The following is a 27,069-nucleotide window of genomic DNA, read 5'->3' on the forward strand; positions in this document are numbered from 1 at the left end:
GTCTTTATTTTTTAAGGACTTTACAATTGTAGGGGTAGATGATTATATAGTAGGGGCATAAAACAAGCATATAAATAATGCTACTGTCAAAGAGGATCAATAAATGAAATATAAAGGTAGTTCAAAGTGGTACCCAATTTTAAACTGGTTGAGAGTCTCAGTAAATGTTTGGAGAAGCTAAAATGTGAGATGGGTCTTGAAGGTTGGATAGAATATTAACAGGCAGCAATGGGAAGGAAAAGTATTCTAGGCAGAGGGAAGTGTGGTAAAGTTGTGCAAATCCAGGAAATAGTGAATAGAGTGCAGGGCGTGGGTAGACTGGGAAGAGTGGGGTCAAGTTATAGAGGATTTTTACTAAATTCGTTAGGGCAGTGTTTCCCAAAGCACAGGATAGATACTATCAGGTAATGATTTTAAGTGATACGGCATTCACAGCATTAAGAGACAGATTATATACTAAGAAATTTGCATGCTTTCCAGTCATTTTGTTTGTTTTTTAGTTACTTTATTTTCATTTTTTTCCTACCCCTCAGCCCCCATGGCTGCCTCAGCTGTTTGCTTGTTGTTTGTGCTCTTTGTCTGCTTATTGTTTGTTTTTTCTTTAGGATTCACTGGAAATTAAACTCCAGACTTCCCATGTGGGAAGTGTGTGCTCCACTGTTTGAACCACATCTGCTCCCTCCTTATTTATTTATTTATTTTTAAAGATTTATTTATTTAATTCCTACCCCCTCCCCTGGTTGTCTGTTCTCTGTGTCTATTTGCTGCGTCTTGTTTCTTTTTCCGCTTCTGTTGTCAATGGCAAGGGAAGTGAGGGCAGCGCCATTCCTGGGCAGGCTGCACTTTCTTTCGCGTTGGGCGGCTCTCCTTACGGGGTGCACTCCTTGCGCGTGGGGCTCCCCTACGCGGGGGACACCCCTGCGTGGCGCAGCACTCCTTGCGCGCATCAGCACTGCACATGGGCCAGCTCCACACGGGTCAAGGAGGCCTGGGGCTTGAACCGCGGACCTCCCATGTGGTAGACGGATGCCCTAACCACTGGGCCAAGTCCATTTCCCACCTCCTTATTTTTTGTTATTTTTGTTCCTCTGTTGTCTACTCATTGTTTGCTCGTTGCCTTCTGCTGTTGTTTTTGTTTTTGTTTTTGCTTGTTGTCTGCTCTTTTTTTTGGGGGGGGGCTCGTTTTCAGCTAGTTGTTTTTGCTTAATGTCTTATTTGTTTGCCTTTAGGAGGCACTGGGAACTGAATCAGGACCACCCATGTGAAAGCTGGGCACTCAACCACTTGAGCCACATCCACTCCCCAGTTATTTTTATTTCCTTATTTCAAGCAGAATGTCTTGATTTAATGCTAGTATGTCATGAGTACTTGTCTAACACATGCTAATCTCCCTTTTTTTTTTTAACAGTCCAGCTAAAACAATATATTTCCATTTCCATATATGGCAAATGTTGTTAGCTTTACATTTTCAGTAGGAGTTTTGTTTTTGTTTTTTTTTGCAGTTAGATCACGTTCTTTAATCCATACTGCTAATCTCTGCCTTTCAATTAGAGAATTTAATCCATTTAGAATAAAAAACATTTTTTTTTATTTGAAAAATTGTGAGTTAATAAAACAATCATGCATACCATACAGGATTCCCCATACATTTTCCCACCACTAACATCTTACATTGTTGTGACATATTTGTTACAAATAATGGAAGAACATTGTTGTAATATTACTGCTGTCTATAGTCCATAGCTTATATTTGGTGTGGTTATCCCATAAACCATCCTATTATTAACACCATGTATTAGTATATTTGTTATAATTCATGAGGGAACATTCTTTATACTGTTTAACATAGTCCATCATTCACATTGGGGTTTACTGTGTTGTATGGTCCCCTCACTTGTTCGTTCCATCCAAAGTGTACACGCAGTGGCTCTCAGTTTCATCACAGGGTTGTGCCATCATTAGCTCAGTCCGATTCAGAATGTTTTTATCAATCCAAAAGGTAAAATCCCATATCCCTTTATATCCTCCCATTATAACTTTTAACTTCTTTGCCATTGCTGTAAGAAATTACAGTATTACTGTTAATTATAGTCTATCATTACATTAGTTATATTTTTTCCTTGTATCTCCATATTCCTTTTTTTCCTCCAAAGGGAGAAAAGGACCATTTTTATTACAAAATGGAAATTTTCTATTTCTAACACAGTAAGTCAGGTTTATTTATTTCAGTAGCAGTTGTAAATTTTCTTTTAAAATATATTTACACTAAAAAATCGGTTTTAAAGAAAAATTAAAATGTATAACTATATAGGTTGTACTTGAATGTGGTAAAAAAAACAATGACATTGCAGAAGATCCTTGAAATAACTGTGGTAATCTATTTATGAACTTCTTTGTTAAGGATTTCGCCCACACCTGTGGTTCCTACTAAATGTGTTATGATTTTCTGAGTGGCAAACTACAGAAGGGAACCTAGACCAAGGAGGAACAATGGGTAGCAGAGTTTGTAAAGGTCTAAGTAGTGTTGTTGAACGCTACCTCTGCATCTCTGTAGTGATAGAAATGTCCTGAATCTGTGCTGTCCTCTAAAGTAGTCACTAACCACGTGGCTGTTGAGCACTTGAAATGCGGCTAGTGCACTTGAGGAATTTTAATTTTATTTAATTTTAATTAAATTTAAACAGAAGGTACCCCTATACAGCTACTGGCTACTGTATCAGGCACAACTCTTACTAGTTGCTTTATTTATTTTATTTTTTTTAAAGATTTATTTTTAAAAATTTATTCCCGTCCCCCTGGTTATCTGCTTTCTTGTGTTCATTTACTGTGTGTTCTTCTGTGTCCGCTTACATTCTCGTCAGGCAGCACGGGAATCTGTGTCTCTTTTCATTGCATCATCTTGCTGTGTCAGCTCTGTGTGTGTGTGGCACCACTCCTGGGCATGCTGCGCTTTTTTCAGGAGGGGTGGCTCTCCTTGCACGTGGGGTTCCCCTACATGGCGAACACCCCTGCGTGGCATGGCACTCCTTGTGCACATCAGCATTGTGCGTGAGCCAGCTCACCATACGGGTCAGGAAGCCCTGGGTTTTTTTTTGTTTTTTTTTTTTAAATATTTATTTATTTCCCCCCCCTCCCCTGGTTGTCTGTTCTTGGTGTCTATTTGCTGCGTCTTGTTTCTTTGTCCGCTTCTGTTGTCGTCAGCGGCACGGGAAGTGTGGGTGGTGCCATTCCTGGGCAGGCTGCTCTTTCTTTTCACGCTGGGCGGCTTTCCTCACGGGCGCACTCCTTGCGAGTGGGGCTCCCCCACGCGGGGACACCCTTGCGTGGCACGGCACTCCTTGCGCGCATCAGCGCTGCGCATGGCCAGCTCCACACGGGTCAAGGAGGCCCGGGGTTTGAACCACGGACCTCCCATATGGTAGACGGACGCCCTAACCACTGGGCCAAAGTCCGTTTCCCAAGGAAGCCCTGGGTTTGAACCATAGTCCTCCCATATGGTAGATGGATGCTTTATCAGTTGAGCCAAATCTGCTTCCCACTAGTTGCTCTAAAGAGGAAAAAGGCAGGAGTAAGAGAAAAGAAAAAGGATATTTGAATCACAGATTGATGGTTTTACAGATGAAAGGTCTTTTAAGAGATCTGTTTAGTTTAGTGTCAGGAACATAATATCTTATCTCCATTTTACAGATGAGACTGGCCATCCTTCATCCTTCCACACTTGCTTGCTTTATTTTAAATCATGAGATCTTTTGACTTAATCTCAGGGCATACCCAGATTTTGACAACATTTCTAGGAAAATAAATATTAGAATACTTTTTAGTAGGCACTAATTTTATTGAAAGTGTCTCTTGTCCTTGGGAAAGTGTCTCTTGTCCCTGTCTTGATGACAGTTTGTGCATTAAACACCAGTCCCTAAAGCCCCTTTCCTCCCACTTAAGAAAGCAGAGCAGAATGTTAGTGAGAGTGATCACATTATTACAGGGAGCACCATGAATTCTCTCTTAATTCATAAACTGAGAAACAAGACCTTTGCAAACTTTGGTACCTTTAACTATTCTCTGTTAACAAATTCAGATTGGATTCAGCTTTACCAAGCTATCACACCTTCCCTGTTTGTTCCCCTATCTCTCTGGAAAATATTTATTTTATATTTTATATATTCTTAAACAGTTACTGCTTAAAAGTCACCATTTCCAGGCATTTCTCTAAAGTAGAATGCGGCTAAGTTGATGGCGTCTTTCTCTCAAACTCATGCTTTTCAGAATGTTCTTCATTAGGAAATAGAAAGGAAAATGTAGAAAATTTAAATTAAAAGTATAGGAAGTGAGAAAGAGGTAGTGTAATAAAGGAGGAAGTAGGGAAAGCACTGACACCTACCCCTCCCCCTTATTTGTTTTGTCATCTTTTTTGTGGGTCGACCATGAGGGTTAGCTTGAAATCTATCATATCTTCCTTAGTAGTAGTATAGCCTTGTATCATGACAGATACTTAAAAGCTACATGCCTTATCCTTTACTAATCTCCACCCTGGACCTAGCCAAGATATACTAGGCATTTAATAAATAGCTGTTTGGGGGCAACCATATTGTCCACTTCCTGGGGAAGTAAGGGCAATCCAGTGAGTAAATGACAATGCTTCCTGGAGTTTGCTGTACCTGCTCCTACATGCTCCTTGTTGTTTAAGTTATGCCCCTATCTCTTTGCAAAGATCACTGTTATATATTCTGGAGAAGGTATTGCTTAAAAGCTTCCATATCAGGACATATTTTTGTATATGAATCAGTATTTGATTTGCCAAAGTGATAGTTACATGTTTTTATGGCATCCCAGGTATTTTGCTAAAAAATCAAAAAACAAAAATCACAATAGTAGAATTCCAGTTATTCAGTTAAAATTATTTTTTTATTTTTAATTATTCTTATAGCAAATTTGTAGAGTCAGAAACAACAGTACAAAATACCAGGGGTCGGGGTGGAGGTAGGGAATGGAGAGGTAACGCTTAATTGGTACAGAGTTTCTGTTTGTGGTAGTGGAAAAGTTTTAGTAGAGAGTGGTGGTGATGGTGGCAATGGTGGGACAACATTGTGAATGTAATTAACAGCACTGAATTTTATATTTGAATATGGTTAAAAGGACGAAATTTTAGGTTATATATAGGTTAGTAGAATACAAGCTTTTTAAAAAAACAACATAAGACTGTACAACAGTAACCCCTAATAATGTAAACTATGAACTATAGTTAATAGTATAATTATAATAATGTTTCATCATTGTAACAAAAGTACCACACTAATGCAAAGTGTTACTAATAGGGAAAAGTACATGTGGTGGGGGTGATAATGAGAACTCTATTTCTGCATGATCTTTCTGTAAACCTACAGCTTCTCTAATAAAACATTTTTAAAAATAAAAAAAATATATTTTTGTGGATACCTTTTTATCTCAGTGGTTAAAAATAGGCCTTCTAATGAAAATTGAGAGAGGCTCTTTCTAGGATATAATCTTATGTTTTGCTGAATATGTATTACTCTATTTATAGTTTGTTGATGTTTTCTAGATTGCTTTATTCACCAAGTAAAAAACAGTCTCTACAATGCTGCCAGCTTATTTGGATTCCCATTCCAGCTGACCACAAAGCCCATGGTAACTTCTACTTGTAATGGAACATGGAATGTGGCACCTTCAGGAGAGGTCAGTGGGCATGGGGATCCATTGGGGCTACTGATCTTTGTACTTAAGCATTAAAATAGAATTTTGTAAATATTCTCTTTTTGTGAATTAATGTATAGAATGACTTCTTCCCAGGAATGTTTATGTCTTTATTAGCCTTGATAAAAAGGTCAAGAAATAAAACACTTAAAATACTTTTATTTATAAAGAGCCTAATTACACAGTGTATTAGCTTTACTTATTTAGGTATGTGTAAAGAACCTGGAATTGTTATTTCTGTATCATTTTATGAGTTTTGACAAATTAAACCTTTTTTGATTTTATTGATAATAGCTCTTCTGTGAGCCAGCCAAGTAAATAATTATCAACAGAGATTTTTTTTCATATGGTAAACTTATTTAAACTGCAAAAATTTAAGTGATACGAGATGATTCTGTTTTGGTTTTAAGGTATTTTCGAACTCTTCATCTTGTGAACTGACAGGTTCTGGATCCTGGAACAACATGCTGAAACTGGGTGAGGTGGTCAGAAATATTTCTGCTTCCCCGTACCTCTTTTTGCCCCCATTTTTTCTGAGTTTTGTGAATATGAAAGGCAAGCACTGGTTTGGGTTGGGATGAGAACAAAGATGTATTATCTCTAACATTCTAAAACACCAAATAGCTTTCCTTCAGAATTGTTGACTTTGAATGTAATGTTATGTTTTCTATTTGCATTATTAATGTTTTTAGAGTGCCTTAGATCAGGGTTTATTCATTTAAAAAAAGTTTTTTTCCTGGGTGCTTCTCTCAACCAGGTACTGTGCTAAGATACCAGGCATAACAAATAATATAATCTTGTCTCTATCTATCATCTAGTTAGGGAGAAACCTTAGGTTTCCAGTTCTCACAGCTTTATGGATTAAGACTCTCCATATCATATCCTGGAGTTGCAGTATTATTGTCTATATGATATAAAATGGTTTGATGGGGAGAAGTAGGAAGAAGCCAGAGTCCTGAGAAATGGTTGTGATTACTGCCATACAGGTAGACTTGCAAAGATTGAGAGGAAAGTGAGGAAGTTAGGGAAAATGAGCATTTAGAGAAGTTCAAAAGTCAAAAATGGAAGAAGCTAAGGAAATGATAAAACCTTACTTAGAGAAGTACTTCTTAAACTTTTTTAGTAAAGTACTGCTGGCACAGAAGAGTGAAGAAAAATCTGGTCCCAAAGGACCTGAAACAAAGATACTCCTTTGAAGTATTTTATTTTATTTTAAAAGTCAATGTAAATTGAATTTTATCATGTATTCATAGTGTTCAAATATATAAATGTTTTAAATGATTTACTGTTAAATAAAGTTGACACTATGGGAGTTGTGGTAGTTTATCTTGTGCCTGAGATACGTAGCACTATATTTCTGATAGTCCTGAGTCAGGCTTTGTATATAAAGAGACCCACAGTCTATTATCTGAAAACCTTGGAAGCTGGAAATATTTGGGAATTTAGAATTTTTCTCATTTTAAATATGGTATGTACATTGGATAATATATTTTTTAAAAAAACAAGATTATTTCTATCTAAAGTAGAATCCTATAATCAAACATGAACATTTCTGCAACTAAATATATGAGTATTCACACGAGGTAGAATAAATAATAACTTTATTTCACACAGGTTCAAGTCAGATTTTACAACGAAATGAGTTTGGGTCAGTTTTAAGTTTCTGCTGCCAATTGACTTATGAAAAAGAAACTGAGTTTCAAAATTCTTTTCATTTTTGAGTCCTTAGGAACTGTTTGATTGTTTCTCCCTTCTAAGCCCCTTTAGTAGCTCCAGCAGACAATGTGGCTTATAAAAGTTTGATTGCCCTTTTTTGAATTAGAATAACCATCTCAAAATTGTTGGAAGGTTCCAGTGAAGCATAGTAACATGCGGCTGGTTTTCATTTTTAAATACCTCTGGAAAAGCCCCGAATTGTTTTCTTGGGAAGAAACTTAATTTGAACAACTTCCTCAAGTTAATTAGATTACAGAAATATTGTGATCTCAGTGTTCCTCATGGCCTCTTGTCAGTCCCAGCAAGCAAAACCAAAAGGGCTTGCCTATTCTCTTATTACCTATCTGAGATCAAAGACAAACTACACAGTATCACTACTTCTATAATGCTCACTCACAGATTTTATTTCCTACTATAGATTGTTCACAGATTTTTGTTTTTCTTTTTAAAATTACAAATAATTTTCTTTAATAGGTAATAAATCTCCTAATGGAATAAGTGACTATCCAAAGATCAGAGTGACAGTAACTCGAGATCAGCCACGCAAAGTCCTGCCTTCCTTTGGGTAAGTGTTAAATTTTGCCTTTCTGTAAATGGAAATTTAATGCTTATTAGGTGCTCCATCTTGATAGGCATTCTCACTTTTGTTCTGTTATGTAATCCTGTGAGCAAGTACTCTGAGGTTATTCTTTGCTAAATGTTACACAGTTAGTGAGAGACTTAAACTGAGGTGTGTGTTACTTTTTCTACTATATTGTATGTCTATAGGATCTGATTTTGAAAAAATCCTTTTAAAAATAATTCTCTTTTTTCTAAACTTTTTTTTTGAAGTATAATGTGCATACAAAATAGTACAAAAATCTTAAGTATAACCTGATGAATTTTTTTTATCTTCTCTCACCTTCCCCCTCCCCTCAGCCTGATGAATTTTTAAACACTGAACACACTCATCCGTTTTATAAAATATTATTTTATTAATAACTTTCTCCCTTTATCTTCTCGTAGGATTTCTATTACTTGTATATTAGACCTTCTGGATTGCTTTAATTTTCCTACATAATCTCTTATCTCCTATGTAATTTCTTCTTATGTCTTTCTTCTTGCCCTTTTATTCTGTTTACTGGGATATTTCCTCAGCTTTACCTTTTAAACCTTTTATTGTTTTTTTTGTTTGTTTGGCTGTCATAATTTTTAAGTTGTAAGCATCCTCCTCTCACCCTACCCCCATGTTGTTGTTTTTCTTCTTTCTCCAGCATCTTGTTCTTATTATAAGGCTTCTTTTATTCTTACCTTTTGTATTAGAGTCTTTATTCAGAAATCTGGTAATCCTCGGTTACCTAACTCATATTTAAGAATGAGACACTAACTAAAAAACCTGGTCCCCCTGGAGTTGGATAAATGGCTGATTGTAGGGCTAGAAGGGGAAGTACAAAGTTATCTTGGAATTTCTTATGCCAGAAAATATGGAAATGCTCAGAAACTTTGGTGACATGCCAAAGTGATACAGGAGGAAACTTGAAGGTGCTTTCATGGCCAAATTGGAACCAGTTTAAGCATCAAAATGAATAAAGACAGGGATATAGATGCCAATAAACAGCTTAGGAAGGGAAAGGTCTTATTTTTTTTTAATTTTTTAAAATTTTTAAAATTTTTTTGGGAAAGGTCTTCTTTAACCATAATGCCAATGAATACTTGTAGAAGGAACAATCAAATTACAGTATCACCTTTTTGTAACTGTTATAGTAATAATTAATAAGGACAGGAATCATCAATTGAGCTGAAACAAACTGGTAAGCAAATGTTCATTGTGATTTAAGGTATTCACATAAACTCAAAATATCTTCCTACAAAATAAATGTTTAATTGCAAAAGGAAAAATAGTAATATTAAAGTGAAGAAACCTGCCTGACATTACCTTAACCAGAGGATCAAAATTAAAATTACCAACCAGGGGTTACACTGACCTCCAGATGTATTTCAGCAAGAAGGAAATCATCACTTAAAATAGTATTCCTGCAAAAAAGTCAGTGATCTGAATCTAATCATGAAAGAACTGGTTAATCTGAAATTAAGGTTCTACAAGGCAAGACTGTACTTTTTTTTTTTTATGGTAGTCTGTGGTATGGAGTTCTTTAAATCTCTTTTGGCACCTCATAAGTCTGTGGTAGTTTTTTTTTTTAATATATATTTTTAATTTATTTTAAAAAGATACATAGATTACAGAAAATATTACAAAAAATATATAGGGGATTCCTATATGCCCCACTGTCCACACCTCCCACTTTTCTCACATTCACAACTTCTTTCATTAGTGTGGCACATTTCATTGCAATTATGAACACATTTTGGAGCGTTGCCACACAGCCTGGATTATAGTTAACATTGTAGCTTACACTCTTTCCCACTCCATTCTGTAGATTATGGCAGGATATATAATGTGTGTATCTGCCTTTGCAAAGTCATTCAGGACAATAAGCCTGTACTCTTCTGGAAAAAAAAGATGCTAAAGAACTGTTTCAGGTAAAGGAACTAGAGATACATGACAACTAAATACAATGTGAGGGGAAGTGGATTTGGCCCAACGAATAGGGAGTCCAACTACCACATGGGAGGTCCGAGGTTCAAACCCAGGGCCTCCTCACCTGTGTGATGAGCTGGCCCACGTGCAGTGCTGATGCGCACAAGGAGTGCCGTGCCACACAGGGGTGTCCCCCGCATAGGGGAGCCCCACGTTCAAGGAGTGCGCCCCATAAGGAGAGCTGCTCCTTGTGATAAAAGTGCAGCCTGCCCAGGAATGGCGCTGCACATACACAGCTGCTGCAGCAAGATGATGCAACAAAACGAGACACAGATTCCAGGTGCCGCTGACAAGAATACAAGTATGCACAGAAGAACACACCGAATGGACACAGGGAACAGACAACTGGCGGGGGGCAAGGAAGGGGAGAGAAATAAATAAAAAATAAATAATCTTAGTAATAAATAAATAAATACAATGTGAGATCCTGGATTGGATTCTAGATAGAGGAAAAATGGTTATGAAGGATGTTTTTGATACCTTTAATTAAATTTAAATATGGGCTACATGTTAGGTATTTTGTATCATTGCTGAATTTCCTGAATTTGATGATTTGTATTGTGATTTTGTAAGAGATATCCTTGTTCTTGGGAGACACACGCTTTACTGTTTAGATGTAAACTTATTCTCTAATATAAACATTTAATACCATAAATTTTCCCCATAAGCCCTACTTTAGCTATATCCCACAAATTTTGAAATTTTGGTTTTCATTTTCATTTAATTTAAAATATTTTCACAGTTATTTTACTTCGTTGACTCATGATTATTTAGAGGTGTACTGTTTAATTTGTAAACATTTGGGATTTTCCAGGTATTCCTTTGTTTTTAGTTTAATTCCATTATAGTCAGAGAATATACTTTGTATAGTTTAAATTCTTTTAAAGTTGTTAAGGTTTGTTTTATGTCCTAAAATATTGTCTTTCTGGATATGTGCACTTGAGAAGAATGTATATTCTGCTATTGTTGGGTAGAGTGTTTGATAAATTTCATTTAGGTTAAGTTGGCTGATAATTATTTTCAGGTCTTATTAATTTCCCCTTTTTTTATTGGCTGCTGAGTGAGGAGTGTTAAAGCTTTCTAATGTAATTATGGATTTGTCTATTTCTCCTTTCAGTTATATCAGTTTTTGCTTCATGTATTTTATTTTCATTTATTTTGCAGTTTTGTTGTTAGATGAACACTCTTCATCCGGATTCATCAATTGTTTTCATTTTGTTGCATTTGTATTATTGTTCAGTCATATATATATATATATATAATATATATATAATACTTCTTTCAAAAATAAAATTTTATTGAAGTATATCATTCATACGTGAACATACATAAACAATAAGTGTATAATAAAAGTTGTGAACCTACAGAACAAACATACAGGGCTCCCATAGTCACCCCACCACCAACACCTTGCATTGTTGTGAAACATTTGTTACAAAATATGAAAGAGCATCATCAAAATAGTACTACTAACTATAGCTCATATCTTACATTTGGTGTAGTTTCCCCCAAACCCAATATTAACACCCTGTATTAGTATTATACATTTGTTATTGTTCATGAGCGAATGCTCCTATAGTTGTTTTAACTACAATTCATCTTCCACACTGGATTGCCTGTATTATACAGCCCCATGCTTTGTATACTCCATTCAAAGTATGCATTCAGTGGCTCTCATTTTCATCACAGAGTTGTGCTGTCATCATCTTAATCAATTTTAGAATGTTTTCATTACTCCAAAAGGAAAAATCCCAAACCCCTTATGCTCCCCAATTTTTGTCCCTTAGAATTGATATATCTTTTGCCTTTGCTGCAAAAATATCAAATATTACTATTAACATTCATCCATAAGTTACAGTAGTAGTTTTCCTGTGTGTCACCAGTCATAACCCTTTGTAAAAGAACATTCTTATATTTTTACTATTAGCCATAATCTTCATCTACCACCAAAATTGCTGTTATACATTCCCTAGATTATTTTCTAGCTTCCTATCAATTGATATTTATGTCCACAAACTACCTCTTTCAGCCACAATCATGTTTACAAATCAGCAGTGTTACTTACATTCACTATAATGGGTTACCATCAACTCTATTAATTTCCTCACGTTTACAATAAACCTTACTAAGAATTCTGTATACATTAAGCATCTGCTCCCATACTCAAGCCACTTTCTATCTCCTAGTAACCTATACTCTAGAGTTTACCTCCATGAGTTTACTCATTGTATTTAGTTCGTATTAGTGAGACCACATATTTGTCCTTTTGTATCTGGCTTATTTCCATCAATATACTATCCCAAAGGTTTGTCCATGTTGTCATATGCATTCTGATTTCATTTCTTCTTACAGCTGAATAGTATTCCATTGTATGTATATACCACATTTTATTTATGCATTCATCAGTTGATGGATACTTGTGTTGGTTCCATATTTTAGCAATTGTGAATAATGCTGCTATGACCATCATTGTGCAAATGTCTGTTCATGCCCTTGCTTTCACTTCTTCTGAATATATTCCTAGTATCGGGATTGCTGGGTCATATGGCAGTTCTATATTCAATTTTTTGAGGTACTGCCAAACTGTCTTCTACAGAGGCTGCACCATTCTACATTCCCACCAATAGTGCAGGAGTGTTTCTATTTCTCCAGATCCTCTCCAGCACTTGTAGCTTTCTTTTTTTTTTTTAATAATGACCATTCTATAAGGTATGGAATGGTATCTCACTGTAATTTTGATCATCAATTTCCCTAATAGCTAGTGATGTTGAATATTTTTTCATGCGCTTTTTGCCATCTGTATTTTCTCCTAGGAAAAATGTCTATTCAAGTTTTTTGCCCATTTTTAATTGGGTTGCTTGTCTTATTGTTCAGTTGTATGATCTCTTTATATAACATGGATGTCAAACCCTTATTGCATATGGGGCTTCCAGTTATTTTCTCCCAATGAGTAGGCTGCCATTTTACTTTCTTGACAAAGTCTTTTGAGGAACAAAAGTGTTTAATTTTGATGATGTCTCATTTATCTGTTTTTTCTTTTGTTGCCTGAGCTTTGGGTATAAGGTTTAAGAAACTACTGCCTACCACAAGATCTCAAAAATATTTTCCTATATTTTTTTCCAGGAGTTTTATGGTTGTAGCTTTTATCTTTGAATCTATTTTGAGTTAATTTTTGTGTGAGGTGGGAGATGGGGTCCTCTTTTTTTCTTTTGGATATGGATATCCAGTTCTCCCCACACCATTTGTTGAATAGACTATTCTGGCCCAGTTGGTTAGGGTTGACAGCCTTGTCAAAAAAATCACTTGACCGTGGATGTGTCTATTTCTCAATTCTAGATTCAGTTCCATTATGTCAGTATACATAATACTTTTTTTCTGAACCATTTGAGAGTAAGCCTTACATGACCCTTTAACCCTGTGCTTAAGTGTGTTTAAATTTTTTCAAGAATGAGAGCATTCACTTAGAAAACCACAGATTACCAAAATCAGAAAATTTAACATTGATATAATACTGTTATCTAATCGTCAGGTCTTATTCAAATTTCTTCTATAGTATAGTAGGTTTTTTTCTTTTATAGACTGTTCCCTAATTTTGTCTAATGTTTTCTTATGATTTGATTCAGATATATAGGGTTTTTAAAAAAATATAGAAACCAGACGTAAGTGATGGTGTATTCTTTTCAAAGCATGACATCAGAAGGGTTATGATAGCAGTTTGTTCCATTATTGGTAATGGCAGGAAAGGCAAACTGTGTCACCAACAGCAATAGCTCCATGGCTTTAGTTCCTTGAGCATTCATTAATTTAGCATTCAATAGATGTTTGTTGAATACTAAGGTACAGTGATAAAAAGATATAATTACTGCTCTCACGGAGTTTAAAATTTAGTGTTAGGGAAGCAGACTTGGCCCAGTGGTTAGGGCGTCTGTCTACCATATGGGAGGTCTGCGGTTCAAACCCTGGGCCTCCTTGACCCGTGTGGAGTTGGCCCATGTGCAGTGCTGATGCGCACAAGGAGTGCCCTGCCACACAGGGGTAACCCCTGCGTAGGGGAGGCCCACGCGCAAGGAGTGTGCCCCGTAAGGAGAGCCGCCCAGCGCGAAAGAAAGTGCAGCCTGCCCAGGAATGGCACTGCATACACAGAGACCTGACACAGCAAGATGATGCAACAAAAAGAAACACAGATTCCCCTGCCGCTGACAACAACAGAAGTGGACAAAGAAGACGTAGCAAATAGAGAAAACAGACAATGGCGGTAGGAGGGGATTAAATAAATCTAAAAAAAAATTTAGTGTTAGATGTAGATATCAAACAACCACACCAATACTTAATTCCATAGTACCAAGTGACTAAAGGAAAAGTGCAGAGTAGGTTGTGTGCAATAGGGGAGCTAGATCTGGAGTTGGGGCTGGAAATTGGGTACATGGAAGAAAACAGGGGCTTTAAAGTGGTAACCTTTGTGACTGGAAACACATTCCATAGGAGAATGCTAGGGTATCTCAGCTCTGGAGATAGATCAACCTTTTGCAAAGGGTAGTGATATTACTTTCCAAGAGCAAATGAACTTAACCTAGGACAGTTTAACCAGCTTAATCACAGGACAGTCTAGGAACTTGAATTCCAGGAGTTTAAGCAGTTTGCTGATAACTTATTTTTTTCCATCTCTTAGTTTTACTTTGAACTCAGAAGGCTATAATAGAAGACTAGGTGGCCGTCGCCATAGTAGAGGCAATCCAGAGAGTCCTTTAATGTGGAAGCCTCAAGAACAGGTTGTAACAGAGATGATTTCTGAAGAAGGTGGCAAGGGTCTGAGGCGGCCCCATTGTACTGTGGAGGAGGTAAGGCCTTTTAGTCTGATTCCTTTTAAAAAATATTTCATGAAATTTTTTAGAGTGGATAATGTGTGTACTATTATACAAAATTCAAAAGATACAAAAGGCTGTACAGTGGCTGTAAGTTTTCTGATTTTTCTTCTATAATTTCCATGCCTGGCCCGTTTGCCTCTTAGGAAGTAACTATGACACCTGGGAGTATCCTTCCAGAGATATTTGGTACATATGCAATTTAGTAATTTTCAGGCGCAGGTATTTTCATTATGAGAAAGAAATAGGAATCGTAATGGGAAGAGATAAGAGTATAGATTCTTTCTTTTTAAGTGTCAGAATTATTCTGACTTATTTCTTTTTTATGCTATAATAACTGTGACAGTGAAGTAAAGGAAGTGAATGGTGTGCATGTCTGCTTTTTCCTTCTCCTTTCAGATCATGGAGAAAAGACTATCTTCTCTTTACTTCCCTCTTGAAGTCTTCACTTATTTCAGGAGATTTAAAAACTAGACCTCTTTCTAGCATTCCCCAGGACCATCAGCTATTGCAATTTGCTAGATGTTTTTCTGAGCCACTTAGTTCAGTTCATTAAAGAAATAATTTAATTGGCTCCCAGGTACTGTACTGGTTACCAGCAATTCAGAATTGAATAAAATATGGTTCTGTCATCCAGGAGGTTATACATAAATAGTTGTAATTCAGCAACCAGAGGTAGACCTAGTGGGGAATGGATTGGGACATGGGAGGGTTCTTCTTTGTTGTTTTTTTCTGAGCTTGGACCCATGTTAAGGCAACAGAGTAGATTCATTGCAGAAATGTCCCCAATTCTGCATTCCTGAAAGATTCTTAAGGAGAGGTATTAAAGTAGGCTTCCAGAGGAAATAATATCCAAGATTATTACTTAAAGTGCCTATGAAACACCCAAGAAGATCTGTCCGTTAGAGTCTTGGATATAGATGATGGGGGTTTTGAGAAATAGGTGCAGTTAGAGACACATTTCTGAATCTTCTGCATATTGGTGGTGGTTAGACCAAGGGAGCTAATGAGATTAATCAGGGAGAGAGTATAGTGAGAGAAGAGATGTGAGCAGAATTATTAGCATTTAAGGGCAGGCAGGAAGAGTAATCTGCAGTAGGACTGAGAAGGTAAAAAGAATCAAGATAGTGTTGTGTCTAGGAAGGCCGGCAGGGTGAGATGCTAAAGAGCCATCAGGTAGCATAAGGACTAAAGAAGTGTCCACTGAAGGCGACTGGTGCTTTTGGCGAGACCAGTTCCATTTAGGAATCTACACGTTCTGATATACTGCATGTTCTAAATATGCAAGTGGATAGTTTCTACTGAGTTATTTTTAGATTAACTCACTTCTGGTGCAGAAACTCATCCCATCAAGATTTAGTAGATTACATTAAATGAGTGAAGTGGGCTGGGGAGCACTATGTCCTATCTAACAGGGACAGCCCTCCATAGCTCCCAGTTGTTTCCAAAGAAGCGAAATTTTTTAATTTTTTTCCTTCTATTTATAAAGTTGATAATTCAGTCTTTTTTTTTTTTTTAGGAGGTGCCGGGAATTGAACCGGAACCTTGTACATGCTAAGCAGGTGCTTAACCACTGAGCTACCTCTTTTTCGCCAAAGTCATTTTTAAACCTACTGGCAAATAGAACACATCTACGGGCTGTATTTGAACTCTTAGTCTCTGTTTATGACTTAATTATAGATTTAATGTGATAGTGCTTATCTACCATGCTTTCTTTTATTTAGGGTGTTCAAAAAGAGGAAAGAGAGAAGTACCGAAGGTTATTGGAGCGACTTAAAGAAGGTGGTCATGCAAACTCTGTCCTTCCTGTAACTTCACACCATCATAGGTAAAAATGAGAGAGCAAGATAAATTCTTTGCTAGACATTTTTTTACTTGATTTTGGAGAGAGTTTGCTGGAAAGGGCTTTGTTGAAAAGAGAGATGAACACAGAGAACTAGCCCTGTAGTCTGCCTGAACATTTTATGTAGTGGTTCTACCAAAATGAAAAAAAAATTCTGTTAACTTTAAAATCCTTTGGTCAAATAAACTTTTAGTTGAAACGCTGATATAGAAAAGTGTAATCACTGGTTGAGCAGGGGTTCCAGAGGACAGCTAATTTTGTCAACCTCCCCAACACATACACTTCCTGTAATCTGTCTCTCTGCCTCTGTTTTCCCCCTTCTTGCCCATCTTGGTCCCTTCCTCTCTCCATCCTTCCCTTCCTCTTTCTCCCCTCACAGTCTCTTTTCTGTCTCTTTCTTTTCTTTCCTCCCTCTCCTCTCTTTCTCTTTCTCTCTCTGACACATGGTATATAATCCCTGAGGCATTTTAGTGAATGCATTTTAGCACAATTGGAACCCTCATTTAGAGACAAGAGTAAAGTCACCCCAGGTCATAAGAAGTTTTCCATTTAAGACTGCTTGTTAATTAAATACTCCGTAATGGTTTGAGCAAATAGATGAGAATGACAGAAGAAACTGATGTCTGGCTTTATATTTACCTGTGAAGACAGGACGAAGCATATGTAAGTTGAGGATTGAGGTCCAAGTGATGATTTAATGAGTGGTGTGGGAATACACAGAGATCCCAGAAATCATGTCACAGCACAAGTCAAATTGACTTGTTGAATGTACAAATAATAAAGAATGATGTTAACTTCGATTGTAAAAAAAATTTTTTTTAATTCTCTTAATCAGTCAGAATGTTAATGTTTTCTCCATATTGACCAGCCACTGTTATAAGCAGGAGTCTGCTTAATGAATTGTTGGGTTTTGTCATGTCAGGAAAATTGTCAAACTGTTTTGTTTATGGCCCTGTTTTTAATGTATTGTTTTAGGATCCATCTCAGTATATTGTGTTAAAATTTTCATCTTCTAAACTGAATTTTATCACATTGAGATTTTATCAGTCTTCAGTGTATTGTGACAAGGTGGAGTCTAGTTTTACAGGTAAAGAATATGAAGGTTAGATGACTTAGCTGAAGTATTTGAATCAGGATTAGACTCCTTTTATTCCTTTCCCAGTTATTCTTCCTTTCTGTCATAGTTTGATGTTGCAAGGTAACCAATCAGTAAAACTCCTGTTTGGAGAAACTTGCCCAACAGAGATAGTGACTCTTTGTGGTAGACTTTCTTTTGTATCTGATCTTCCTCACTTTTTGCATTTCTAAGTTCTCAAAGAAGTCAAATGGACACATTAAAGACCAGAGGCTGGGGGGAAGAGCAAAATCACGGAGTCAAAACAACTCAGTTTGTTCCAAAACAATGTGAGTTCCCACATTTAGTCCTGTCTTAATATACTGACCTTAGTTTTGTTAGAGTAAAGTAAAAAAATGATGTACTAGTGAAAGATGATGTACCAACCTTTACAACATTGTCAGGCCTCAAGGCATTAACTGGGGCTTATTCTGTACCAGGAGTTTAGGGAAAAAGCTGTTTTAAAATGAAGTAGATTCATAAACGGTCTCTTGATTATCATTCCTAGTATTTTGTGTGATAGCAAATATTTTATAAGCCAAAACTAAATTCCTTTTGTTTCTTTGTATTAATTTACTTCTATTTCCCCATTAAATGACACTAAATGACATCTTAACAAGTGAGTGGTTGTCAGTTTATACTAAAGGTTATATTCAAAGAACAAAGCGATTTATGCATGTTTAAGCATCTTAGTTTGTAAGAAGCCCAGTTATCTTTGGGATTCTTTTTTAGTATTTCAATGTAAGTCAAATTTACATTGAAATGCTCAACTTGGAAACTACCTAAGTTGAAATTGTAGCTATATGATTGATTAATAAAGAGCAAAAAATTTACTTTTTTTTTTAACCATCTTCACAGATAGAATTGTTGAAACGAGGGGACCTCTATGTTCAGTGAGAAGTGAAAAGAGGTACATGGTTCAGTTCATTTTAAATTTTTAATAAAATATATATTTTATGTATTTTCATCTTACAAACTGTGTTTATAATTAACTATGTCTGAGGAATTGTCAACTCTTCTGAGCTCTGGTAATGGGTCAGCATTTATGGGTACATAGTTGTCAAGTGCCCCTTTACTCTGAGACATCAGAAGTTGGGAAACCACTTGGATTGAGTGTGCCTGAAGTGGGCATCTCTAGTGGTTGGTATCTCTAATATAGGAACAATTAAGGCATTTCTCATGTCCTAGGATTTTGGAAGAGAGTTAGTTTTAGAGCAGGGTTTGATCAACTGACCTGTGGACTAAATATCTCCTGTCTGCCTGTTTTGTAAATAAAGTTTTGTTGGAATACAGCCATGTTTCATTTATTTACATATTATCTGTAGCTGCTTTCATGCTATAGTAGAGAAGATGTGACAGAGATTGTAAGGCCCACAAAACTTTTCAGAAAAAGTTTGCTGACCCCTGGTTATAGGAATTACAATCTAAGACAATATTTGCTTGCAAATATCAAATCTTATTTCTAAAATTAGTCTGACATGTACCAGGCTAAAATTATCCAACAGAAATCTCTAATCCCTCTCTAATTTTTCCTCAGGTGTTCAAAGGGGAAAATATCTGATGTAGAGAAGATAGTGGGAATCAGACTTGAAAATGAAGGTGTAAGTGGAAACCTTAGTTAAATTTTATATGTTTTACTCTTTTAACTGACTTATGTTAAAATTTTGGTGCCCTTGAAAAATAAGAAAGATGGTATATTACTTTGATTTATAATTCCACTGGTTGGGTTTTTGTTTTTTTGTTTGTTTGTTTTAAAGCAGCAGCCGTTTAAATTGCTGGATTATTTTCATCTCTATGCAGCAACCACCTTGGTTTGTAAATTAAAGTCAGAGAGACCAAGCTAATTTCATCCCAGCCTTTATCTCTGTATTGCATGGGTTCTTCTGGAAAATTTTTTTTTTTTTTTTTTTTTGAAAAGAGAGTAAGGACTTTGTTTTAAGAGACAGGGTTTCAGATTTACTTGAAAATATTAGCAATCTTATGCTTAATTGTATTATACATTTTCTATATAAGAATTGGAATAAGAAGTGTTCCAATGATCTCTATGGCAATACTAACATTTTTAATAATAGTGTCAGGGTGTTTGCTAAATACTATGCCTGAAAGAAATTTATTCCTAGGCGGCGGACTTGGCCCAGTGGTTAGGGCATCCGTCTACCACATGGGAGGTCCGCAGTTCAAACCCCAGGCCTCCTTGACCCGTGTGCAGCTGGCCCACGTGCAGTACTGATGGCGCGCAAGGAGTGCCCTGCCACACAGGGGTGTCCCGCATAGGGGAGCCCCACGCACAAGGAGTGCGCCCCATAAGGAGAGCTGCCCAGTGTGAAAGAAAAGTGCAGCCTGCCCAGGAATGGCGCCACCCACATGGAGAGCTGACACAAGATGACGCAACAAGAAGAAACACAGATTCCCGTGCCGCTGACGACAACAGAAGTGGACAAAGAACATGCAGCAAATAGACACAGAGAACAGACAACCGGGGTGGTGGGGGGGGAGAGAAATTTAAAAAAAAAAATTTTTTTTATTCCTAACTTAAATGTAAATTTGAAGTTTTAGTGTTTTTCACACTTTTGAATCATAAAAATACAAAATTTTATGGTTACCTTGTGTTAAGTATCACTGTGATCAAATTTGTCTTCTCCCACTAGATTTCTTTGTAAGAATTAGTCTTAAGGCTAAGTCATATCTTAAGTCATGGTGTTAAGTCATAAAGCTTAACTCTTTCCCTTCTCAAGTTTTCCCCATTTCCATTGACTTGAAGTGAAGCTTTTTGTATCTAATTATCATTTATCATATGTGGAGCAAAAGTTGAGAGAACAGGGGAACTAAGCCAGAGAGAAGACAGAGTTAAGGGTATTTGGAACATGGTCACGGTGCCTACATAGAAGATTTTCCTGTCTGGGACAATGAGGAGCACCAACAGCTGCTGGTTTGCTTGGACCAGGAGCCCTAGCAGTTAGCTAGAGTGAAGAGGACTGGCTAGACATGCTGAGACTAGTGTGGTTCTAACAAAACTCTATTTCTAAATAAATTTCCGATTTTGCAATAGTTTGCCTACTATAAATGACTTAAATTTAGTATTCATATTTCTTAGGGTTATGATAGAGAAGAGTTTTATTAGGGTTTCTGGGGTGCTGACTGGATTCTCTTTGTTAACCTGAATGATGATTACATAGGTTTTCATTTTACAAAAATTAATTAAGCAGTACATTTATGTTTTGCACTTTTTTCTTTAATATAGAATTGGTTTTTAAAAAAAGTAAAATAGAACAAGTTTACTTAGTATAAGCATAGCAGCAATTTATTCTGAGTGATAGGATTATGGGTCATATTTTCTGCTTTTTAAAATGTTTCAAAATGTCTTTTAACCGTATTACTTTTAATTGAGATAGGAGATTTGAAAATACTTCCTTTGTCATCTCTAGGGAAAGTGATGAGTAATCTTTTTCTAGGTTTATAATTTAGGTATCCTGTCAGCTTTAGACCTTGAACTCCTTTTTATTTCCCCATGAAGGGTTATTTGGGAGATGTGCTAATTCTCTTTTCTTTCAAGATATTTCATGTATAATTTATATTTATACATGCAAGTATCAAACATGTCAATAAAACATAGAAACTTTTTTGATCAGAGGAGGGGACACCAGCTGGAGCCTGACCTATCCGAAGAAGTGTCAGCCCGACTCCGCCTGGGCAGTGGAAGCAATGGCTTACTCAGGAGGAAAATGTCAATACTTGAGGCAAAAGAAAAGACTTGCCCAGGCAAAGAGAGGGATAGAAGGACGGATGATCTTCTTGAACTTACAGAGGTATTAACCCTATGTTGATGAGAGTAAGAGGCATGTTTTGTTTTGTTTAGCATACTTTTTTCTTTTAAGATACATAGATCACACAAAATGTTACATATAAAAAATATAAGGCATTCCCATATATCCCACTCCCCATACCCCCCACTCCTCCTACATCAATGACTTCTTTCATTAATGTGGTATATTCATTGCATTTGATGAATACATTTTGGAGCATTGCTACACAGCATGGATTATAGTTGACATTGAGGCATGTTTTTAAGTAACTTCTGTTATTCTAGACTTGAATGGTATGTTTTGAGGGCTTCCTCCAGGCTGAAGTATCTAGGGAAGAATGTATGAAAAAAATCAGGCGCAAGGGCTGTTCAGTCACTTTGGCTACACTAATCATTAGTGATCTGTGAAGGTAGCCTAACGGACCATATGAATGTTCAACACATATGAGTAGACTAAATTGTCATTATCTTGGGATATAATTGCTTCTTTGTAGATATTTTTCTGATTTTCAGATATGTTACATTACGTAGTATTGGCAGTGGGAATGAGTTTGTTGCAGTTTTTCATTTAAGCGATTCTCTTTTACGAAAATGTCTCTTCCATTGATTATTCCATTTGAAAACAGTAAAAACTTATAGAGCACAAAGAAATGATGACAGTTAAAAATTCTTATTTAAAAGTGAACCACATCTTGGCTACTTCTCTGCTGTTGTCTTGGTAGGTGGTAGTCATTCCTATTCAGTGAATGTCTCTTGAGGACTTGATATATGTTGGGCATGGAGGTGGAAAAAGAGATCCATATTTGGAGGGAAGTAATTTCTACTGGGTTTTTTGTTTTTTTTTGTTTTTGAAGATTTATTTTATTTATTTCTCTCCCCTCCCCCCCCCACCCCATTGTCAGCTCTATTGTGTCCATTTGCTGTGTATTCCTCTGTGTTTGCTTGCATTCTCGGCAGCACTGGGAATCTGTGTCTTTTTGGTTGCGTCATCTTGCTGTGTCAGCTCTCTGTGTGTGCGGCACCATTCCTGGGCAGGCTGTGCTTTTTTTTTTTTTTCATGTGGTGTGGCTCTCCTTCTGGGGCACTCTCCTTGCGCGTGGGGCTCCTCTACCCAGGGGACACTGCTGCGTGGCATGGCACTCCTTGCACGTGGCAGCACTGCACATGGGCCAGCTCACCACATGGGGCAGGAGGCCCTGGGTTCGAACCCTGGACCTCCTATATGGTAGGCAGACGCTCTATCAGTTGAGCCACATCTGCTTCCTTCTACTGGGTTTATATATTCGTTTTTATTGCTTACATATGCATTTTTCTATAAGTATAATTCTTTAGAATAATGAAACCATTTATGCAACAAGGATTCAGTTACTAGACTGCCTTCCTATTTCCCAGTTTCTGCCTGTTTGATTGTATGTGAAAACTGGATAGTATGAACTCTTCGATGTCCTAATTTTGTTATTTTGGTGTATTTAAATAAAAGTTAGGTTTAGGAGGAGCAAAGTTGAGCATGATAAGTGTTTCAAAGAAGCAAAGACTAGGAAATTAGAAAGTCTGGGTTCAAATCTTGTTTCTGCCTTTTAGTAATTATATCACTTGGACAGTGTAAATTTCCTGAGCTTCAGTTTTCTCTTCTATAAAATGCTGATAATACCTTCCTCACAGTCAAGGATTAGTGATGTATTTAAAGCATCTAGTATTCTGTTTGGCACATATGCTCAATAAATAGTAGCACATTTTTGAGAATATACTTTAAATATAAATATTATTATCAAATTATTGTGTCCAGAAGATAGTAATTAAACCTACAATTTTTTTTTTATAACCAGTAGTAACACTGCTTTGTAATCTAAGTTTAAGTATTTTCATACTTCAGTTTAATAGGTCTTCAATAGTATATTCTTGTTAAGGGTCAGGCAAAAAGTTTTTTTTTCATTTTCAGTCTCAGACTTTCAGTATCTGATGTGACTCTGATTATATTAAAATAGCAACCTCTGGATTTTCTAATTTAGGACATGGAAAAAGAAATCAGTAATGCTCTAGGCCATGGCCCACAGGATGAGATCCTAAGTAGTGCTTTCAAATTGCGAATTACTCGCAGTGATATCCAGACCTTGAAGAACTATCACTGGCTCAATGATGAAGTAAGTGGTTTTCTGTGTTTTTTGTTTTTAATCTTAAACCTAAAAAAGATGGGTAATTCTGATTGCTTATTTTTATATTTATTTTTCTTTCTTCTACATCTGTGCTTTCATCCACCATTTTATTAGCTAATCTTCAATGACATTTTTTTTTTTAATTTTTTTTTTCAGAAGTTTTCGATTATATAAATGTTACATCAAAAATATAGGGGATTCCCATATGGTTCACCCCCTACACACACACTTTCCCACATTAACAACATCCTTCATTAGGCAGTACATTTGTTATAATTGATGAACACATATTGAAACATTGCTACTAACCATGGAAAATAGTTTGCATTATAGTTTACACTCTGCCTCACACAATTTTATAGGATTTGACAAAATTTATAATGTCCTATGTCCGTCATTGCAATGTCAGTGACATTTTTATAAAGCCTGGATCCATCTGATAAATGGAAAAAAGCAACAAATGATACCATCTCTCACATGAATTATTTTTTTTTTAAGGATTTATTTTTTATTTATTTCTCTCCCCTTCCCTGCCCTCCCCTCCCCAGTTGTCTGCTCTCTGTGTCCATTCCCATGTGTTCTTCTGTGTCTGCTTATATTCTTGTCAGGGGCACTAGGAATCTGTGTCTCTTTTTGTTGCATCATCTTGCTGCATCAGCTCTCCGTGTGTATGGCACCACTCCTGGGCAGGCTGCACTTTTTTCGCGCTGGGCGGTTCTTACAGGGCATACTCCTTGCGTGTGAGGCTCTCTTACGGGGGTGGGGGGACTCAGGCCTGCGTGGCACAGCATTCCTTGCATGCATCAGCACTGCACGTGGGCCAGCTCATCACATAGGTCAGGAGGCCCTGGGTTTGAACCCTGAACCTCCCATATGGTAGGTGGGTGTGCTATCCATTGAGCCAAATCCCCTTCCCAGATGAATTCTTTTTTGTTAAAAGTAATTTTATTGGGATATAGTCACAAACTATACAGTTCATCCAAAGTGTACAATCAGTGGCTTTTAGTATATTCAGAGTTGAGCATTTCATCACCAAAGTCAATTTTAGAACATTTACATTACTCCAAAAGAAAAACCCCATACTCCTTAGCAGTCACTTCTCAATCCTTCTTACCTTCCCAGCCCTACCTAACATACTCCTTAGCAGTCACTTCTCAATCCCTCTTACCTTCCCAGCCCTACCTAATCTATTTCTGTCTCTATAGATTTATTTATATTTACATTTTATATAAATGGAGTCATACAATACACAGTGCTTTGTGTCTGGTTTCTTTCAATTAGCATAATGTATGGGTTTTTTTTTTTTTAAAGATTTGTTTATTTTATTTATTTCCCGCCCTCCTCATTGTTTGTACTCACTGTCTTCTCTCTGTGTCTACTTGTCTTCTTTTTAAGAGGTCCCGGGAACTGAATCTGGGACCTCCCATGTGGGAGAGAGGTGCTTAATTGCTTGAGGCACCTCCACTCCCTGCTTTATTGTATCTCTCATTGTGCTTCCTCTTGGCTCCTCCTTATTCTATCATCTTGTTGTGTCAGCTTGCCATGCCAGCCCATCATGTCAGCTCGCTGTCTTGCTCTTCTTCTCTAGGCGGTACTGGGAACCGAATCTGGGACCTGTCATGTGATAGGCAGGTGCCCAAATGCTTGAGCCACATCTGCTTCCATGTATGTTTTTATATATTTTTAGAGAAGCTGTAGGTTTACAGAAAAGTCATGTAAAAAAATACAGTGTTTTCATATACCCCCCTATTTTTGACACTTTGCATTAGTGCAGTACCTTTGTTACAGTTGATTAAAGAATATTAAAATAGTACTTTTAACTACAGCTCATGATTGACATTTAGGTATATGTTTCCCCCATATACTACCCTATTATTAACACTTGCTATTAGTGTTGTTCATTTGTTATAGTTCATGAAAGAGCACTCTTATGCTTTGTTTTAGTTTGCCTCATGTATTTTGGGTGCCCTTGGTTAGGTACATAAATATTTTCGATTATTATTTCTTCTTGGTGGATTGTCCTTTTTGTTAAATCCTTTTGTCTTTTATAACAGCTTTTGACTTAAAGTCTGTTTTGTCCCCAGCTCCTTTTTGGTTACTATTTGCATGGAATATCTTCTTCTATCCTTTCCCTTTCAACCTATTTGTGTCTTTGGTTCTAATAGACAACATAGTTTTTTGTACTTTTTTATCCATTCTACCAACCTTTTTTGAGTTGGGGGTTTAATTCATTGACAGTATTTCTACTGTACAGGAAGTACTTCAGTAATTTTTGTTCTTTGCTTTTTTAAGTCATTTCTCTTTTTTTGGGGGGGTAGGGGCTCTCTTTTCCTTTATTACAATGTCCTTTTCAGTATAGTTGATTTTCTGTGATGTGACTAATGCCTTTCTCATTTCTATTTCTGTATATATTTTAATACTTTGTGGTTATTCTGGGGTTTTTATTACACAATCTACTTCTGTAACCTACTAATTTGAAAAGATACCATTACAGCTTCAACTTCATACACATTCTCTGCTCCTATATCTCTCTGCTGCCACTCTGTGTTGTTTTTATCTCACTTTACTACTTTATATTTTGCACATCTGTTATGAGGAAATATGTCTTTTTCTTGTTCAGTTGTATTCTGATTTTTTTCTTTATTTTTAAAGGAGCTTTAGATTACATAAATGTTATACTGAAAATATAAGGAATTCCCGTATAACCCCCCCCACACACACACACACTTTTCCCCCAGTAACAACATCTTTCATTAATGTGGTACATATGTTACAATTGACGAGTACATGTTGAAGCATTGCTCCTAACCATGGTCTAGAGTTTACATTATGTTTTACACTTTGCACCACACTGTATTCTGACACTTAAAGAGTAGAGTTGTATATTGACACTACCATACTATTGGGTTTTGCATTAGCCTTTTAGTTACCCTTACAGATAATCTTCATTTCATCACTCTGCTCATTCCACTCTCTCCTGTCTTCCTTTCAACCTGCAGAACTCCTTTAGTAATTCTTGTAGGGCAGGTCTCTTTTTGACAGACTTTCTGAGTTTCTCTTTATCTGTGAAAATTTTAAACTCTCCTTCGTTTTTGAAGGACAGTTTTGCCAGATAAAGAATTTTTGGCTAGTAGTTTCTCTGTTTCAGTATCTTAAGTATATCATACCACTGCCTTATCACCTCCACAGTTTCTGATTTTAGTCTTATTCAGGATACCTTATATGTGACAAATCACTTCCCCTTGCTGCTTTCAGAATTCTCTCTTTGTCTTCAGCATTTGACATTCTGATT

The 27,069-nt window shown here is 36.6% G+C and overlaps 1 protein-coding gene across 4 annotated transcripts in view; it reads left to right on the plus strand.

Annotated features, from left to right (window-relative positions):
• SENP2 (SUMO specific peptidase 2) overlaps nucleotides 1–27,069 on the plus strand; it is a 45,535-nt gene that overhangs the window by 3,062 nt on the left and 15,404 nt on the right. For all 4 annotated transcript variants that reach the window (XM_071214665.1, XM_004473725.4, XM_004473728.4 and 1 more), the window contains exons 3-12: nucleotides 5,558–5,691; nucleotides 6,120–6,186; nucleotides 7,900–7,990; nucleotides 14,673–14,841; nucleotides 16,590–16,693; nucleotides 18,018–18,112; nucleotides 18,681–18,732; nucleotides 19,360–19,423; nucleotides 21,452–21,628; nucleotides 23,634–23,765. In XM_071214665.1, coding sequence (XP_071070766.1) covers nucleotides 5,641–5,691; nucleotides 6,120–6,186; nucleotides 7,900–7,990; nucleotides 14,673–14,841; nucleotides 16,590–16,693; nucleotides 18,018–18,112; nucleotides 18,681–18,732; nucleotides 19,360–19,423; nucleotides 21,452–21,628; nucleotides 23,634–23,765 — 1,002 coding nt within the window. In that variant the 5' untranslated portion in view covers nucleotides 5,558–5,640. The remainder of the gene's footprint in view (nucleotides 1–5,557; nucleotides 5,692–6,119; nucleotides 6,187–7,899; nucleotides 7,991–14,672; nucleotides 14,842–16,589; nucleotides 16,694–18,017; nucleotides 18,113–18,680; nucleotides 18,733–19,359; nucleotides 19,424–21,451; nucleotides 21,629–23,633; nucleotides 23,766–27,069) is intronic.

Source organism: Dasypus novemcinctus, chromosome 4, assembly GCF_030445035.2.
Source record: "Dasypus novemcinctus isolate mDasNov1 chromosome 4, mDasNov1.1.hap2, whole genome shotgun sequence".
Classification (NCBI taxonomy): domain Eukaryota; kingdom Metazoa; phylum Chordata; class Mammalia; order Cingulata; family Dasypodidae; genus Dasypus; species Dasypus novemcinctus.